At 45.4% G+C, this 20,218-nt stretch overlaps 1 protein-coding gene across 3 annotated transcripts in view; it reads left to right on the forward strand.

Moving 5' to 3' along the window:
* LOC121277904 (cAMP-specific 3',5'-cyclic phosphodiesterase 7B-like) overlaps positions 1–20,218 on the forward strand; it is a 228,499-nt gene that overhangs the window by 71,879 nt on the left and 136,402 nt on the right. The window contains exon 2 of one of the 3 annotated variants that reach the window (XM_041187726.1): positions 3,211–3,364. The exons of the other annotated variants lie outside the window; for them this stretch is intronic. Coding sequence (XP_041043660.1) covers positions 3,250–3,364 — 115 coding nt within the window. The 5' untranslated portion in view covers positions 3,211–3,249. The remainder of the gene's footprint in view (positions 1–3,210; positions 3,365–20,218) is intronic. 3 annotated transcript variants of the gene reach the window in all.

The following is a 20,218-nucleotide window of genomic DNA, read 5'->3' on the forward strand; positions in this document are numbered from 1 at the left end:
CACTGAGACTAGCTTTCAATTCCAGACTTTACATTAATTAAATTTAAATTTAAATTCCACCCATTGCTGTGGTGGGATTTGAACCTGGCCTGGGTATCTGGGATTACTAGTCTAGTGATGTTACCATTACACCACAATCTCTCCCACTGATTTCAGTAGTTATTTAATATTTCACTCTGAAAACATGCCTGAATTGTCCTTGATGGATATCCTACATTCTGATATTAATAAAACCAACAATTCGATTCATCTCTGGTATCTGAATTTATATAGTTTGAATTAATCTACTTGGTTGATCTAACACCATCATTGACAGTTGGTGTTTCAGCCACCTATGTCCTCTGGATATTTCTTCAAAATCTCCACCTTATCACCTCTCTCCTGCTTCAAAAATTCCCCTAAGGACCATACTTACAGCTCTCTTTCACCTCCCAGCCCTTTCTTCTCGATGGCTTGCTGTCCATTCTTTTCATGCACTGTCCTGTTGAGTGCACTGAAACATTGTGAGAAACGCTATGGAAATGTATGTTCTTTTCACGCTTTTTACACCTCAGGACTCACTGTGCACATGCTCTTTATTCCCAAGAGCAATATAATTATTTTGTGGAGTGAGGTTGGTATGGGCTCTGCTAACGAAATAGCCCAGGCCATAATGCCATCTCCCCTGGGAATTTGGTAATTGGAAGCAGCTACTTCAAAGACAAGTAGTATATTCAAAACAAAAACAAAAATACCTGGAAAAACTCAGCAGGTCTGACAGTATCTGCGGAGAGAAATACAGTTAACGTTTAGAGTTCATATGACCCTTCTGCTGAAGAGCCATACGGACTCAAAACGTTAACTGTATTCCTCTCCGCAGATGCTGTCAGACCTACTGAGTTTTTCCAGGTATTTTTGTTTTTGTTTTGGATTTCCAGCATCTGCAGTTTTTTGCTTTTATCTTAGTATATTCAAACCCTGGGGCAAATGCTAACAGGATTGGACTTGGTTTGTCAGAGATTGGAATGACTCACGAGTAAAGTTTACAGCCAGCTATAATCTGGGATGGACAGACTAATTTAAAAGATTCTAAGCAAGGCAAATTTTGGTGGAAGACTGGTTTGGAGAACTATGCAAGGTCCTTCATGCTTGGGTACATAGATACAACTAAGTCGAAGGAAAGGAAGCTGATTGTGGATAACTTTAAGAGGCAATCTGCTGGGAGCTCAGCACTAGCTCCTTTAATCATTGTATTGTCCAGCACTCAGTTTGTTTTGCAAATTGGGTTGTGGAGAGAGTAGAAAACGTCTGTACTTGTTGGTTGCCAAGGTAACGGAGGCAAACTGTAACATTTCCTACTCCTGCCTTCGGCTGAGTTCAGCTAATTCCAGAACAGGAATCGAACATGGGATTTTCTGGTCCATAAGACTCAGCTGCTAGATGCATTAAAACACTTGGCCCTAAATGTAAGCACATTATTATTGTTTTTGACATTATTTTCTTTGCATAATTTTAGCCTGTACTGTAACATAAGAAATAGGAGCAGGAAGAGACCATACACCCCCTCAAGCCTGCTCCATTCAATACAAACATTCTGCCTCAGCTCCACTTTCCTGCACGCTCCCTATATACCTTGATTCCCTGAGACCAAAAATCAGTCTTTTTAGGCTTAAATATTCTCAATGATGGAGCATTCAGAACCCTTGGGATAGAGAATTCCAAAGTTTCACAACCTCCTGCGTGAAAAAAATTTCCCCTTATCTCAGTCCTAAATGATCATAATCCAACAAGGGATGCTATATTTCTGCAATATATGATTGAGGAAGATCCTATGGTTCCCGTGACTTCAGAAAGTATAAAGCCTCTCTAAGAACCATTTGGTCAGTGATTTTTCCCCTTCACATTTAAATGGAGGCATGATCCTAAAGTTATATGACTAGTAAATTACTGTCAAAATAACAGGGAAGATTATACTGAAAATGCTTTGCACCCTTACCCCCACCCCATTATCAAATTAATTGGTTTCAGAAGTTCTCCTCCAGCCCGATGGGATAGGAAAGAAAGTGGCCTGCACTACTGAAGTAAACTACCATTCTTCATAGACACTAAATGTGATTTCAAGAGATAGGCTAGACTAATTTTTTAAGGAAAGAATTGAAGGTGGAAATTTTTTAAAAACTGCTATCAGCAAGGAACACTATATACTAAGGCTCAGAATTCCTTTAAAGTACTAATTGCCATGATAAATAGATTTGAAGTTTTTGCATGTGTGCACCTCTTTGTGGGTGAGGTATACTTAGCTTGTGATGCCAATTGAGTGGCTATCAATTTTGTTTCTACATCTCCTCATAGATTAATATAATTACGTGTGATCTTTATTCACATTCAAAGGATCACGTACAATGCATAAATGACCCCACTGTTGCTCACGTGTGAAATTAAACTGTATGCAAGCCAAAATAAATTTTGAATTTAAAAACGGGGGCGGAACTTTCCATTCGGGAGAGTAAGTGTGATTGCGGGCAGGATTAGCGGCGGGTTTCCCGCTGATCAGCGGGTTGGGTTCTCACGCCCAATCTTCTGCTTGCAACCTAATTAATTATGCATAGGTGAGCTGCTCACTGAATCACGTGTTGGGTGGGCACTGATTCGTCTGTCCGCCATCACCTCGTGCCATATTTAAATATCACCCGAACACACACATTGCTCTGCAGCCCAGCTGTGTGGTCGGAAGTTCCAGAGATGGATCCAAGGAACAAGAAGAGTGCGCCAAGGTTTAGCCACAGCTCCCTGGAGGCTTTAATTAGAGGTGTCCACCAGCACTGGGAGGGATGGATCCAGGAGGTCCACCAACCTCACCTTACCAGCCTGGGAGGCAGTTGCAAAGGAGGTCAGCTCCACGGGCAACTGCCAGAGAAATGCTATCCAGTGCAGGAAGAGGATGAATGATCTCATCCACACCACAGGGTAAGTAACTTTCAGCTCACTCCAAATTCACACCCTTATTATGGCATTATGCACTTGAAGCATCACCCAGCTCAGGGATCTCACACAATATTAACTGGGGAGATATCAGCATCGAGAGCCTATTCACCAGCATCTCATCTATCATCCTGCACAAACAGCATCTTCAGCCTTACTGGGGAGGGCTCAGCACACAGTGGGTATGCTTGCTTCCCAACCTCTGCTCCATCCCTTCTCATCACATTCCATCCATTTGTCTTCATGCAGGCCCAAAACAAAAGGGAGAGATCCCAGACTGGAGGAGGGATGGCCGACATCAGGAGCTCTCAATTTGAGGCGGATGCTGCCGAGTTGGCAGGGGAGGCCAGAGATCGTTCCTGTGGTAAAGGCGAGAGTGGCCTCTCTCAGCAAGCCAGTACGGGTGAGCCCTCCATGAGTTGATCACATCCTGACATTCGCAGTGAGTGACATGCACTGTTATATTCGGCCTGTTCATGAACTAAATCTGTCTGCTCGCTCTCTCACAGGCAGCAGCAGGTTCAGACAGACCAGCTTAGCCAACATAAGCCCCAGCCCCCAGCCCACCTCAGAGGATGACGAGGATCCATTTGAAGAAAGCCCATCACTCCTTCACCTGCACCCTCCAACAGCGCAGAGACACACACCCTGATCAGTCACGCATCTAGATTAGGCTCGGGCTCACATTCTGTGGAACACCTCTCTGACGCGACTCCGCAGCAGTGACAGCCCAGGTTTCCAGCCCTCGAAGGCACCTGCTGAGTCTGAGTCAGATGATGAGCCTCCGGAAATGGCCATGACAAAAATGCTGGAGGTGCAAAGACAGGCGGCAGAACATCAAGCAGGGTTGCAAGTGGCAGTCAACAGACAAGAGTGAAAGATGGAGGAATCCGTCCGTCTTCTGTCCGATGTGGTGGCGCCGACATGCAAGCGCCTTGAGGTCTCAATGGGAAGGGTGGCGGCCTCTTTGGATACCTTGGTGCATCAGATTCTGCTGTATTTGCACTTGGACCTGCGCCCCATCGCTATAGGCTTTGGTGGGATCTATCAGTGGCTAGGTGAGAGGGGGCAGGGCACCGTGACCTCAGGGTGTAAGGCAGGGGGCCTTGGGCACCCAAAGGGGGGAGGAACAGCAGCTGGGCACCTTGGGGCCATCCATTTGGATGACTCTATGTATGTGCAGCTGATCTCAGACCCCTCTGCCTGTGACCTCCCCCACCTCCAGCTGCACAGGCTGAGGAAGGCACACAGCAGGATACCCAAAGTAGGGTGGGGCCCTCGAGATCTCAGTCATTCGGAGGACACCCGCCAAATTCACCAAAGACAACAAGTCGCATTCAGCAGGCTGCCCCCACCTCTGTAGCAGATGTCAGGGATGCACCAGGACATATCATTAGTGTTGAAAATATTAAGAAACATTGATATCATTTCCGGTTCACAGGTTTTCACTCACTGTTTATATCCAGCACCTTTGTAAATACATTTGTTTTTCCTGACAATGGACTCTTAATTTGAATGCGCCGTTCATATACATCCACGTGCCCTCTTATTGCGAGGTTAACCTAAGCTCCCACTCGGGATTGCTTCCTTTTGTGAGCTTCACATTCACGTGATGTCAAGCAGACTCATTTCAGTTACTCATGTAGTCTGTAAGGTCAGGGAGATGTGCCAAGCTCTTTATTGAAAGAGATCGCAAGTTGCATTGAGCTTTTATTCCTTACAAGACACCATGGAGGTATGTGTGCTCAATTGCCTTGAAGGGTGACCAGTAATCTTGACCCATCTTCAATTAGCTGTCTTCATTGTTAGTGCCAATGCACAATACATGAAGCCTTGATGGTTTCTCCAGCCATGTGCGCATCTCTGTGACTGTAAGAAGTGTCTCATTCAGGAGGCCATGATTGCATCAAGTCCAAGTTAGGCAATAGTACTGAAGACTTGTGCTCCAGAACTTGCTATGCCCCTAGCCAAGCTGTTCCAGTACAGCTACAACACTGGCATTTACCTGGCAATGTGGAAAATTGCCCAGGTATGTCCTGGACACAAAAAACAGGACAAATCCAATCTGGCCAATTACCGCTCTATCAGTCTACTCTCAATCATCAGTAAGTTGATGGAAGGGATGATCAACAGTGCTGTCAAGTGGCACTTGCTTAGCAATAACCTGCTTACTGACGCTCAGTTTATGTTCCGCTTCAGTTTCAGTTTCTGACCTTATTACAGCCTTGGTTCAGAGATGGACAAAAGAACTGAACTCCAGAGATGAGGTGAGAGTGACTACCCTTGATATCAAGGCACCATTTAACTGAGCGTGGGATCAAGGAGCCCTAGCAAAATTCGAGTCAGTGGGAATCAGGGAGAAAATTCTCCGCTAGTAGGAGTCATACCTAGCACAAAGAAAGATGGTTGTGATTGTTGGAGGTCAGCCATCTCAGCTCCAGGACATCACTGCAGTAGTTCCTCAGGGTAGTGTCCTCGGCCCAACCATCTTCAGCTGCTCCATCAGTGGCCTTCCTTCCATCATAAGGTCAGAAGTGGGGATGTTCACTGGTGATTGCACAATGTTCAGCACCATTCACAACTCCTCAGATACTGAAGTAGTCAATGTCCAAAAGCAGCAAGACCTGGACAATATCCAGGCTTGGGCTGACAAGTGGCAAGTAACATTCGCGACACACAAGTGCCAGGCAATGACCATCTCCAACAAGAGAGAATCCAACCATTGCCCCTTGACATTCAATGGCATTACCATCACTGAATCCCCCACTATCAACATCCGGGGGGGGGTTACTATTGACCAGAGACTGAACTGGACTAGCTATATAAATACTGTCGCTACAAGTGCAGGTCAGAGGCTAGGAATCCTGTGGTGAGTAACTCACCCCCGACTCCCCAAAGCCTGTCCACCATCTACAAGCCATCCAGGACAAAGCATGCTTGATTGGCACGCCATCCACAAACATTCACTCTCTCTACCACTGACAAACAGCAATGTGTGCCATCTGCAAGATGCTCTGCAGAAAGTTACCAAGGGGAGGATTTTCCCCTCATCAGGCGGGCGCAGTGGACAGGCCCGGGAGCTGCTGCTCAACGGTCCAATGCCCACAATCGGGCCCTGACTGCAATTTTATGCTGGTTGGCCAATTAACGGCCAGCCAGCGTGAATCGCGCGCTGAAACACTCAGCACTGCCTGGGTGAGGGGCGAAGGGAAGGAGGGCAAGCACACAAGTCAGCACATGCATGTAGGTGCGCGCACTGAAAGCTCCCTGAAGGCACAGAGCTGCCTCAGGGAGCTGAAGATTTATAACATTAAAAATAAAGATTTAAAAATTAAGGTAAACACGCCCCCCCTCCTATGGCTCTGTCACATGAGCTGGGACATGTTAGAAATGAGATTTAAACATTTTAATTTTATTTTTAATTGACATCAGAAACCTCATCCCGTCCGTGAATGAGGTTTCTTTAAATTCCAAAGGCCGTTTGGCCTTTTCACCCGCCCGCCAACTGTAAGGTTGGATGGCAGAGAAAATTTCCATACAATTAACGAATGAATGGGCTTAACAGCCCTCTTAATTGTCGGTGGGTGCGCTGCCGACTCCCGCGCACGCCAGCTGACTGAAATATTGCTCCCGACATCATCAGCTGCTATTTTTCTCCCATTTAGGTTGGGCACACGCTCGCCTGACAAGGGAAAAATTCTGCCTCAAGGCTCCTTAGGCAACATCTCCAAACCCATGACCGCTGCCATCTAAAAGCACAAGGGCAGCAGATACATGGAAACACCACCACCTGGAAGTTTCCATTCAAGTCACTCACCGTCCTGACTTGGAATTATTTTGCCGTTCCTTCATTGTCGCTGAGTCAAAAGCCTGGAACTCCCTCCCTAACAGCACTGTGGGTGTCCCTGCACCACATGGACTGCAGCGGTTCAAGAAGGCAGCTCACCACCACCTTCTCAAGGGCAACTAGGAATAGGCAATAAATGCCAACCTAGCCAGCGATGCTGACATACCGTAAATGAAGAAAAAAAGATAACTAGCAGCTGTGCTCCTTTAATGGTTGGCTGCATCTTCCATTCTCACATTCCTTTCTGTTAATGTTCATATTGATCTACTTTGTTGTGACCTCAATGATCCTGCACTCTCATGTTAAAGTGTTCCAAATGTCAGTGCTTCCAACTGCACCTTCTCAAAACAATCTTCCAGACTTCTATCAGCTCAGAGTTCATTCAGTGTGTTACTCTAAGCAGTTTGAGGGTGCCCCCTGAGAGGGCCCCTTAGTTGAGCCATGGGCTCCACTCACGCTACGTCACACTGCCGCCCCTCTCCCCAAGAAGATTCTTTTCCACTTTTGATTATAACTTTGTGTCATAACTTTGAGGTCTCAAGATGATGGTGCTGCATTTTTACTTCGAGATCAGCTTTGACCCTCCCTCTGTCAGTGTCCGGATCCCACCGATCATCCTCGAACCTCACGATGCGTAGGTAGAACTCCCTCTGGTGATACTCCAGCCTCCCACAATAACCCTGTATCTCTTTGTCATTGTCATGGACATTCCTGCCTTCCCCACTGAACTGTTAGTGTCCCCATGCCCCATGTGAAGCTCGCCCATTCCGATCTTGGAGCTGTATTCAAGGTGAGATACAGAGGTGACCCCCCACCACCCCGCAACCCCTCCTGGAGAGCTCCAAGTAACCTCCCTTTATTTTGTTTTCCCCATTTACAGGCTGCAGATGCCTAACCTGCCCATGACCATCCCATGCAGCTCAGTACCGAGCCAGACACTCCCATCCACAAACCCATCATCCCCGTGTGAGACAATGATCGCGCCCTGCACACCAAGCTGTGCCTGATCCCCATTGAGCACTTGCCCCTTGCCCCTCCCTAAAGCGGGAAGACAATGTGTGTGCTATGCATAGCCCTGTAGCATGGCCTGTGAAGCCCCAGGACTGTCTTGATCTCTTACCCCAACTAAATGGTCCATAGGGCCCCAGGACTGCCTATAAGCTCTCACCCCACATCCCGTCCACCCCCTTTTGTGTCTGCGTTCCAGTGTTCCTTGTCAGGCTCCAGTTTCCCCACCCACAATCTTCCCTCTGCCTGCCATTGTGCCCACTGCCACCCCCCGCCCCCACCCCCACAACCTCAAACACCACCATACCCCCTTCACCTTTGTGTCTCCGTCATCTGTTCCCCCCAGTCCCCTGTCACCATGCTGATCTCTGTCTTAGAGTGCAGTCCTGCCTGAGGCCCACAGCATACAATACTGTTGTCCCGGAGTAAGTCCAGCACTCACTGTGAGCAGCCCAGCTCAATACCCCGAGGCACCCACCGTGAGCAGCCCAGCTTGACACCTTGAGGCACCCATCGTGACCAGGCCTGCTCAACACCCTGAGGCACCCACTGTGAGCAGTCCAAGCATAAACCACCACCAGAGTGTGATCACGCTGGCAGGTAGGCTCCAAATGTTGCACTCACCTTGAAGTCATGAGCGAAGTGAGGGTGGACTGCTACATGCCACTCATATTTGGTCACGAATGAGACTGATCTAATTTCCTGCAGGCGTGGCATGTAATTAGGAGGAGGACTGTGATTCTGGCGAGTTGCATTTTTAATGAGTATTCATGACAAGCTAATGCATGCGGATGGGGTTCCCATCATGCGTCATCGGGAAATCCGACCTGCATTCAGCCCACCATGAAGGTGGTGAGAGGGAAATTCCGACATGTTTTGCCTCTGGTGGGATCCTGACTTTTGGCCTTTCTCTGAATTTTCTGCTGCCTCCCACCATGAAACACGCCACTGGCAGGACCGGAAAATTCCGCGCCAAGTCTCTATTTGAAAAAGGCAGAATAAACTGAAAATCAATCCTGTAACTTGAAAGGATGGGTATTTGCACTGCTTATATTAAAATACATTTAAAAAGACTTAAGATGGGGAAACGGTAAGCATCACCACTCTTTCCTCATGATAAAAATGTTCAGAACGTGTGAACTGATGTTAGCAGCATTGTTTGACTTTTTCCACAGAGTGCATCCTGATCCAGCAGTCATGCTTTCCTTCAGAGTAGCTGTAGCCTTTTTTAATGTATTCATTGTCTAATTTGATGAACTGTACAGATGTGCTTCTCTGGATAAATCATTTCGGGGAATTGGGGGGAGGTTTTAACCCCTACAAACAGGTGGCTTTTAGCATGTAACAACGTGTGTCTCAGAATTAAGCATGATTTTAAATTTAATTTTAGTCCGGAAGGGTTTCCTGGGCCTCGAGAAACAAGTCTGATAAAAGGAGATGAGGACTACCCACTCCAGGATCCCACAATCACCCCTCCAACCCAACCCTTTTGATCACCCCCACCCTAATTCTTCCAGCCCCTCACACTGGCCCCATCCTCGGGACCTCTGATCACCACCAACTCTTCCTATCTCTTCCCCTGAATCCTCTGATCTCTGATGCTTCTGATCTCCCCCACGGACCCTCCAAACTACCCCCTTCCTTCCTCCACCAAGACCTCACATGTCCACCATCACCGACTCTTCCAGACTCTCCTCTGAGTTCTCCGATCCCTCCTTTCCTCCTCCCCTATTCCGCTGGTGCCAAAAGCCTCCACACCCGAATATGAGCCAGCCTCACAATCTGGCTGTCTGTGACCAGGAAACAGAGATAACAGATATTACTCAGTCCCTGCCATTAAATTTGGCTGGACCTGGGGGAAACTTGTTCTTCTTCGTTTCCTGGACATTAAGCAGTCACCCCTCTCCCTCCCCGCCTCTGAGCTAATATCCAGCCAGTTGTGACTTTGCTGCGTTAAATTCATGGATCATTATTCTTGAATGATTTACAAGGAGAGATGTTCCATTAATTTGTTGTTTGGGTAAAGTGCACAGAGAATTCTGCGTCAGTGCCCTTTCAGAGGTGCCTACCCATGAGTGGCCAAAGTATTTGCCCATACAAACTCTAGGCTCTTTTTGATATACAAATCAGGTTCCTTGTGATCTATAACAAAAACAGAATTACCTGGAAAAACTCAGCAAGTCTGGCAGCATCGGCGGAGAAGAAAAGAGTTGACGTTTCGAGTCCTCATGACCCTTCGACAGAAAGTTCTGTCGAAGGGTCATGAGGACTCGAAACATCAACTCTTTTCTTCTCTGCCGATGCTGCCAGACCTGCTGAGTTTTTCCAGGTAATTCTGTTTTTGTTTTTGTTTTGGATTTCCAGCATCCGCAGTTTTTTTGTTTTTATCCTTGTGATCTATGTTGGATCCCAGTTGCTGTGCACTCTCTGACTAGTTTCACTGATGGTGGAACTGAAGAGGTAAGTTTCAGATTAGATGTACGGGATCAGAAAGAGCAGGAGCCCCACAGAAGCCTGGTCGCCTGTTTACAGTCTGCCTGAATGTGACATCAGACAGACCTTGAGCATCAATGGAGTGACTGAGGTGACCCCCGATTTTTGACTCCTGGCTGCCTATTTTTCAGCTGCACAATGAGCTAAATTTCTCCAACCATTTTCATTTGCCTTTTTGTTTAGTATGAGTTTTGCAAATGACAACCCTCACCAGCTAATAATTGAGATAAATTGAAATGCATCTTTTGCACTTCTTTTCCTGAAGCACCATTGTTCAGTGTGAATGGAACATACCTGCTTCCAGTGAAATGTTGAGAAGGAAGCCTTTGTGGAGGAATCATTCAAAGAGGATTCTGAGCAAATTTCTTTTAACATATAGGCCTGAATCTTCTGGTCGGCGTGCCGGGGAGGGGTAGGCACTCAGTGATGTGTAAAATGACGTGTGGTGATGTTGGGCATGCGTCCCAACATCACCATGCATCATTCTGATTCTCAGCTCGGTGAGCACACAGCGGAGTCGGCTGCGCGCCCACTGAACTGTCAAAGGCCTATTAAGGTCATTAATTAACTAATTAAACTGATTCTCGGGGCTGCCCATCCAACCTTAAGGTTGGCAGGCAGGCGAAGAGCCCAAGTGGCATTTTTCATGAAACCTCATCCACGGGCAGGATGAGGCTTCATGAAGGTTTTATAACCTTAATAAAAATTTTAATGAAATTCATAGACATGCCCCAGCTCATGTGACACTGTCACATGAGGGGACACGTCCGAATAATTTTTTCAAATCTTTTTTCATGTTTTCACAATGAAATTAAACTCTCTAAGGCAGCTCCGTGCCTCAGGGAGATTTCTGTGCTCTTTCGCATGCAAAGGAGCACAGGCCCTGACTCTCCCTCCTCGCCCCCGCCCACACAGGGAGTGCTGAGTGCTTCCGGACGAGCTTTAATTAAACCACCCACGTAAAATGGCGGCGTGCAGCCGATCGCGGGCGGCGATGGGCTGCACGCCAGCCTACGTCTGCTCCCGCCCAGTCTGCACGATGGAGAGAAATTTCTCCCCATAAAATGTAAGTGCACAGATATGGAAATACATTTGGCTACATAAGGGAACAATGACCGTTTTAAAGGTACATCTCCCTCCAAAGAAAAAACCCAAAAATGTCTTGTAAACATTTAAATATACCAGAAATTTGGAGAGTGTTGCATGTTCTGTGTTGGATATGAATAAAATTGCACACAGATCAGTACATGTAGGTGAGGGGAAGAACTGAACTGTGAATGATCACTGATACTGCAGCTGCTACATGATGCAAGGCAGATTGCTAGACTGACTACATGCTAATTTATCCTTTTTCCACTTTGGAGGAAAGAATGGAAACTGAGATCAAGAGCAACAGGACGGCATAGGTAGGCTATAGGTTAATCAAACATTGCTTAAAGAGACTGTCTCAGTAATGATAAAAACTAACTGAAGTTATTAAAGCAGACAGTTGGCAGATAATGTGGTCTTCTAACCTGGAGTTTAACTTTGAGTGGGGAAGTGAATGATATATTTAAAAGAATGTGCCATAATCCATTTGCATGCAGAAACGACTGCTCTCAAACGTTAGCAAACATTTGTGTGGTTATTTCTGTTTGTCAGGTTTACTTTGATTTTATAAAGGCACATTGGGTATAAATTTAATTTTGAACAGTATTGCAAAATGGGCGATGGGAAATTGTCAAGGGGAATAAAACAGGCAGAATACAGAATAAGCTGCCGATTTGCTATCATCCAGTTTGCATTACTGCCCAAGGTGAATTTATGGCCTGTTTTCCACAGTTTTAAAGGAAGAGGATAATATCCATTTGTTATATTTCAACTCAGCTTCTCCCCAAAAAAATGTGGCATAATGGAGTGGACATGAACTCCTTTCCCTCATGGATAGTCGAAATTGGTGGATAATCGAGAGTCCTGAAATCTTTGTCTTGCAAATAAGGTACACCAATATCTTAGACACAAGAACATAGTAACAAAAGAAACAGTCTGCAGCTTTATGCACAAAGGGAAAGAACATGAAGTGCAATAACAAAAGATGCTATGTAACGAGGTGATATTTTACACAAGGACTTGTCCTGTCAAAATTCTTCTATATAACAAGAGAGCAGGTATTTGAAATCCATTGTGAGTGGAACCAAGGAAATTCACTGGTATACCAGATATTAATTTACTTCCAAATCTTCAAGACCATTAAGGATTTTTTTCTTCACTTAATTTAATGGACGAAGTCTATCCCTCTCAGTTCCATTCTTTGGCTGCTGTCACGTGATCTGCCATTTGCATCAGAATATTGCTCCATGGATTACATTTTTTAAAACTAACATTTTCTGTGGTTTGTTATACATGCGTGAGGTCAATAAATTTTATATGAGCAAACCTCCATTTAGGATGCAGGTTTTCCAATTATCTTTGGCGCAAATGGCTCGCCACTAATTTTAAATTAAATTTCTACCATAAAATGCACTGTTTGGCTCAAAAGGCAATTTAACCATGGATTTAAAACAAAAATTGTGTAGAATTCATTATTAAAATGCCCTGATGGCCACTACAGGGACAGAATTTTACTTCCCGTGGGTGGGTGCGCGCCCGACCCGACCAGGTGTGAAGTAGCGCACGGTGACGTCGGGCAAGCATCCCAACGTCATTGCCCACACAGGCAATATTTCAGTTGGTGGGTGAGCGTGAGAGTTGGCAGCGTGCCCGCTGACAATTAAGAGGCTGATTAAGGCCCTTAATCAAATAGTTGAGACCCATTTGTCGCTGCCTTCCAACCTTACGGTTGACGGGCAGGCAAATTGGTCAGGCGGCGTTAAGAAATTTTATGAAACCTCATCCATGGGCAGGATGGGGTTTCCAACAGTAATTTTAAAAAAATAAAAATGCTTGGACATCATTTTTAATGTATCCCTGTTCGTGTGACTGAGTGACACGCGAGGACATGTTTCTCTCATTTTTGAAATCTTTATTTTTGTTTCTACAATTCTTCAGCTCCTTAAGGCAGCTCAGTGCCTTCAGAGAGCTTTCAGTGCACTGCCCACCTCCTCCCCCCCCCACCCCCCGCCCCCGCCCATGCGCAGAATTTAACGCTCGCACTCCTCCCGGCCCCCACCTCAGCAGCGCTGAGCTCCTCAGCACGCCTTTTGCTCCGGCTGGCTGTTAATTGGCCAGCCAGCTTGAAATCACGGTCGGGAGTAGATCGCGGGTGGCTGCACATTTCTCGGCCACTCCCGGACCCGACGTGTGCCCGCCCGACGACCGGAAAACCCTGCCCCAGGAGTTCCTCTGTGCCACTACAGTTGAACTAATGAGATTGCTAAGGCCACTGCCGATGTCATTTGCTGAACAAGCCACATCCCAGAGGGAGACCTGTCTTACTGATCATAACCTTTCTTTTTGTACTTTAAAAATGAATTGATAACTACTGATCTAAGAAGCAAAGAATCCCAATAACACTTTTAAGATTTTAAAATTAAAAGCTTTATTAACAAGAAAAATACTTAAGCACATAAGATTAAAATGACATAGTTGACATGCGCAGAATTTTGCCCTTGGTGGGCGAGTGGGCCCCACCGGCTTGACGGCAGGCGGGCAGCTGACCTCCGCTGCCGAAACAGGGCCCGTTGCCATTTTGAGTGGCCCATCGGCCTGCCCAACGGAAAGCGCTGTCCACTTCCTGTGCGGGGGAGGTGGGGGGGGGGGGGGGGGGGGGGGGGGGGGGGGGGGGTGCGGGGGGCAGGGGGGGGGGGATTCCCCAACTGTCAAAATGCACTGTTTTGCGCATGCACGTGAAAGAGCGCACATCTCCCTGAGACTAAGTGCTATCTCAGGGAGATTAGTGACAGGTTAAAAAACTCTAAAAATAGAAAAATAAAAACATTATTAACATGTCCCTCTCATGTGACAATGTCACACAAGATGGGACATGTTAATAAAAAGCACTGAAACTTCATTAAAGTTTTTAAACACGAACATGAAACCTCATCTCGCCAGTGGATGAGGTTTCATGTATTATCAGAAGCCCGCTGGGGCTCCTGGCCTGCCCGTCAGCCTTAAGGTTGGACGGGCAGGTCTTTAATGATCTTAATTATCCTGTCAATGGCCTCAATTGGCCATTGACAGCTCGGCAGGCGGACAGCTGATTTCGCTGTCCACCTGCCTTCCTAAAAATTTAAATGGACCGGGATGACGTCGGGGGTTCTTCCTGACATCATCCCGTGTCATTTTCCTGTCAGTGAGCGGGCCCAGCCCCCAAATCACCAACAGCAAAATTCTGGCCACAGTCTTACAAAACATTCCCCCCAAAAAACCCACCTAGTCAGAACACACAAGTGAACTGCTTGGCAACAGCTCCCTTATAGATTTTGTGACCATAAGAATCCAGTAATATTACCCAAGGCAAAAACTGCTGCTACTTTAGTAAAGCATACCACACGACTTCTCACTCTCTTCCACTCTGCTGCGGAAACCCAAGATCATTCAGAAACAGATTGCTTTCTGAAAACAAAGACTTTGCTGGCTTGAAACTGGATGGCTGCTTCAAATTCATGACTTTTCTCAGCACAGAGGTGGGCTCAGGACATCCACCCCACATAGCCACCACAACTCAACTAAACTTCTTTCCTTAAATATCTTATTTTCCCTTTCATCTTAGACTCTATTGTCCCAAGCACCTCTTGGAACTTAATTTTTCCAAAATATAAAAATCTTTCATGTTTTCCTAAACCTCCATTTTATGTCAAATAAAATTTAATAATCTTCCTTTGTTTACCTATGAAAGCTTTGTAAGTTGTAAAAGTCCCTTGTCACCTCTAAACTATCCTTTGAAATTTAACAGCTGAAAAGTCAAGTCCCTACCTCTCACCTAATGTAAATTTTAAAACCTATTTAGTCATACATTCAAAATCACCAACCTCTTATTACAAATGCATTCATCTTTACCTTTCATCTCTCAATTCCTACAGACAAGCTATCTTTACCAACCTTCCCCCAGTTTAATTGATCATGGACATGCACACACGCTCAAAGCCTTCTTTACAGAATACTACCATATTCCCCAAAATATTAAAAATGACAACATTCATCTTCACAAGATGACCTGAGCACTTAAATTTTACAACGCTTTTAAAAATGGATTCTGCCTCTAACAATAACAACACACATCTATACAGTGCCTTTAATGTATTACAATGACTCAAGGCAATTCACAGAAGCATTATCAAATAAAACTTGCCACGTAAAGAGGTATTAGGACAGGTGGCTGAAAAGCTATTCAAGGAGGTAGGTTTTAGGGTGTGCTTAAAAGGAAGACCTAGAGAGGCAGAGAAATTTTGGTCGGGAATTCCAGAGCTTTGGGTCCAGGGAACTGAAGGCTCAGCTTCAAATGGTGGAATGATAAAAATCAAAGAAGTGCAAAAGGCCAAAATTAGGAGTGCCAAGATCTAGTAGGAGTGGAGGATGTTATCAAGATGAGGTGGGTTTGGGGGGTTGTTGGGTGACAAAGCCATTGAGGAATTTAAAATCAAGGATGAGACTTTTAAAATCAAGACGGTGATGGACTAGGAGCCAATGCAGGTCAGCAAACACATGGGTAATTGGTGAACGGGACTTGGTGTGAGTTAGGTGTTATGATCCTTGCCAGACCCCGGGACATGGGGGCAGATCCAGTTATGGACCAGTAATGTTTTGTTTAAAGTTTGATCTTCAAGACGCTTACTGAGCGAAAAAAGCCAAAAGATTTCACTGGTTTTGAACAAACAAAAATAAACTTTACAAGTTCAGAAAGATAAAACAATTTACAATATCTGTCTCTAATATTCAGGGTAAGTATCAGGTTAATGTGAATTAACAGGCAAACTCTGGTGGGACACACCACATGACACAATAGATGACAGGTGCAACCAGAACAGATTTCATGGATTTCTCAACAACCCACCCAGACGTTTGTCACACAGTGAGCCAACCAATCTGACTGAAACCTCGTCTTTCTCACGAGGGTTTCTAGTCTCCATATCTGAAGATTGCAATTTGGAATCTCTCCAAAAGTCTCTCTCACTTGGACATCTTCAGCAATGAAGCACCTCACAGGGTTTCAATCTTCCCTTCCGAGATGCTTTTCCTCTGGATCTCCGAGTACATTCAAACTTCACTTTCCATGCACAGTCTCAGATCCTCAGTCATGCCAAGCTGGACACCACTGCTCCAAAGGGGCACCTTTGCCCCAAAGGCCCGCAGCACAGGGTCACCAACCTTCAACTGCATTTTCGGATCTTCAGGGCTCCTCTCATGTCCATTTCGCTCAAAGTCTGCTCCCTGCAACTCTTTCTTGAATTTTTACTCTACTCCATTTTGCAACTTGACTTAAGGGAACCTATTCTTGTCCCCTGGCTTTGCCCCTTACCTGGGACTATCTTTTGAGACCTCCCCCTGTCCCCCTTCCTGGTTTGGGACCTTCTCCATTGTCCCCCTCCCGTGTCCTGCTCCTTGGGATACCTACAAGATGATGGTGCTCTGTATCAGGTCACCTGACCTGTCTTTTCACACCATTCTGTTTCTTTTCTTCTGTGTAGGCACGCAGGACTAGTTCCCAGCCTGAAGAGTTTTTTTAAAAAAGGAACTGTGCATGTGTGACCATTTTCCAGCCAGCACAGGAGGCCTGAAGTCCGTTGGCAACTGGAGTTCCCAACCTCTGAACTTCAAACTAAGGAGGGTATCTGAGTTTCTTAACATAGGATACCGGCTGCACAGTTTTGGATGAGCTCAAGCTTATAGAAAGTGCATTGTGGGAAGCTGTCACTGTTATGGGGAGGACAGTCCCTGTCATAAACAAACTTCTTCATAAACAAATTTCTCATAACCCCTAAATTCATTCTCTTGTTGTTGACCTTAAATTTATGCACACCAATTACTTATTAACCTGACCAGAGTTCTTCATCATTCTGAGTACTTCTGTCAGATCTTCACTTATCCTTCTATGACTCTTTTCAAAGAAGTAGTTTCTCTAGTCTGTTGCCAAGACTTAAGCTTCTCATCCTGGGTATGATTTTAGTGGATCTCTTCTGAATCCTCCCCATGGTTTTGACAACATTTCTATAATGTAACCAATGACTTGTATTGAGTGATTTCTCTGCTTTTGTACACTGCTCTTTTTATAAAACCTAAGAACCCTATAAGCATATCTATAACAGCTTTATCAAATTCTTCAAGTTTTAATGATTTATGTGCCTGAACCCCATAAGTCTGTCAGTTCCTCTATTCCTTTTAAATCTTCATTAGGAATGTATTTCCTGTTCTATGGATTGAATTTTTGGCTGGGTGTGAATGCGTGTTTTGGCGCACGAATGGTCATACTTAGTTTTTTTTTTGGAGGATATTTGATTTTCCTTCGCATTCCTGATCCCAAGAAATTTTCCTTGGCCTTTTTGTGGGTTGGGAATGAACTGCCCAGCTGAGGTCAGGTTCCCAATCTTAAATGGGGGACAAAACTCAGATTTCCTCCTGCACACCATTTTTGTCTGGTGATGTGGTGTCCTGGAAGCTCATTAAAAGCACGCAGGTTTGAACGTTCATGAAGAAAAAGGAAAACCTGCTGTGGAGCCAGAAATACTGTTATGTAAATGTAAAATGTTTGCTTTTTTTATTCTGTGTACATGTCGCTGGCTAGGCTTGCATATATTGCCCATCCCTAATTCTCCTTAAAAAGGTGCTGATGAGCCACCTTCTTGAACCACTGCAGTGCATGTGGTGTAGGTACCCTCACAGTGCTGCTAGGAAGGGAGTTCCAGGATTTCGACCCAGCAACAGTGAAGGAACGGCAATGTAGTTCCAAGTCAGGACGGTGTGTGGCTTTGGGGGCAATTTGCAGTTGGTGGCGTTCTCATGCATCTGCTGCCCTCTCCCTTCTAGGTGGTAGAGGTCGCGGGTTTGGAAGGTGCTGTTGAAGGAGCCTTGGTGAGTTGCTGCAGTCCATCTTGTAGATGGTACACACTGCTGCTACTGTGTGTTGGTGATGGAGGGAGTGAATGTTGAAGGTAGTGGATTGCGTCTCAATCAAATGTTTTGTCCTGGATGGTGTCAAGCTTCTTGAATGTTGTTGGAGCTGCACTCATCCGTGCAAGTGGAGAGTATTCCATCACACTTCTGACTTGTGCCTTTTAGATGGTGGACAGTCTTTAGGGAGTCAGGAGGTGAGTTACTCACTGTGGAATTCCCAGCCCCTGACCTGCTCTTGTAGCCACAGTATTTATATGGCTAGTCCAGTCAGTTTGTGATCAATGGTAACCCCAGGATGTTAGGGTATTCAGCGATGGTAATGCCACTGAATGTCAAGGGGCGATGGTTAGATTCTCTCTTGTTGGAGATGGTCATTGCCTGGCATTTGTGTAGCACGAAAGTTACTTGCTACTTAATATCCTAAGCCTGAATGTTGTCCAGGTCTTGCTCCATATGGTCATGGACTGCTTCAGTATCTGAGGAGTCGTGAATGGTGCAGAACTTTGTTTAATGACTAGTGAACATCCCCACTTTATGATGGAAGGAAGGTCATTGATGAAGCAGCTGAAGATGTTGGGCCTAGGACACTACCCTGAGGAACTCCTGAAGCGATGTCCTGGGACTGAAATGATTGTCCTCAAACAACCACAGCCATCTTTCTTTGTGCTTCCATGACTCCAACCAGTGGAGATTTTCCCCACTGATTCCCTATGACTCGAATTTTTCTAGGGTTCCTTGATGCTACACTAGGTCAAATGCTGCCTTGATGTCGAGGGGAGTCACACTCATCTCACCTCTTGAGTTCAGCTCTTTTGTACATGGTTGGACCAAGGCTGCAATAAGGTCAGGAGCTGAGTGGATCCGGCAGAACCCAAACTGAGCATCAGAGAAGAGGTTCTTGATAATAAGTGCTGCTTGATAGCACAGTATTCAACCCATTCCATCACTTTGCTGATGATCGAGAGAGCTTGGCTAGGGACACAGCTAGTTCTGGAACACAAGTCTTCAGTCATATTGCCAAAATACCATAGCCTTTGCAGCGTCCCTTGCTTTCAGACATTTCTTGATATCACATAGAGTGGATCAAATTGGCTGAAGACTGGCATCTGTGACCTCAGGACCTCAGGAGGAGATTGGGATAAATCATCCACTTGGCAATTCTGGCTGAAGACGGTTGCATGCTTTTTATGCCTTCAAATGTCACTATTGGGTGCTGTATCGTAATGTAGATATGTTTTTAGTGTAGTAAATCATCATTGTGATCTGCCTTCTAAAGGCAAATTGACCATTACATTGACCAGAATTGTGTAATTGTTCACATGCTTTACAGTACTTTTCCAATGGAGAAAGTACATAAGGCAGTGAAAAATGTTACAAAATGGCCTGTCAGCCTGTGCTGAAATCTTTCCTATACTGTAATTTAAATGGCCCTGGCTAATTAAAAAACTGCATTTGACGCTTGAAAGATCAATTTACACCTGGGGGAAAATCTACACTCGAAAAAAAATTTACACTTGAAAGAAAAATTTGACCACCTTGTAGTGGTGGAGTTTAGGGAAAATTTTGGGAGCTGGACTGTTGTATTGGAGAACTGAGGAAGGTCTTCTCACCTGCTCGCCTCCATAAATACACACGCCTCACGCAGTCCATTGCAGCTCGCAAAGTGTACTGCAAACCTGACCAGTGTGAAAAGACAAAAATCCTCCGTAAAGTCACGCATGGGTCAGGTGTGCAGTTTGTGAGCCGCAAAAGTGCATAGGTCGGATTTCCCAAGCCCAGACAAAGATTCGACTCTTAATCTTTGTCCTAAAACATATCCACTCAGATTTCACTGCATTAAATACTACCTGACATTTGGCATGGGGTGCAAAATGCCACAGT

This window comes from Carcharodon carcharias, chromosome 5 (assembly GCF_017639515.1).
Source record: "Carcharodon carcharias isolate sCarCar2 chromosome 5, sCarCar2.pri, whole genome shotgun sequence".
NCBI classification, from domain to species: domain Eukaryota; kingdom Metazoa; phylum Chordata; class Chondrichthyes; order Lamniformes; family Lamnidae; genus Carcharodon; species Carcharodon carcharias.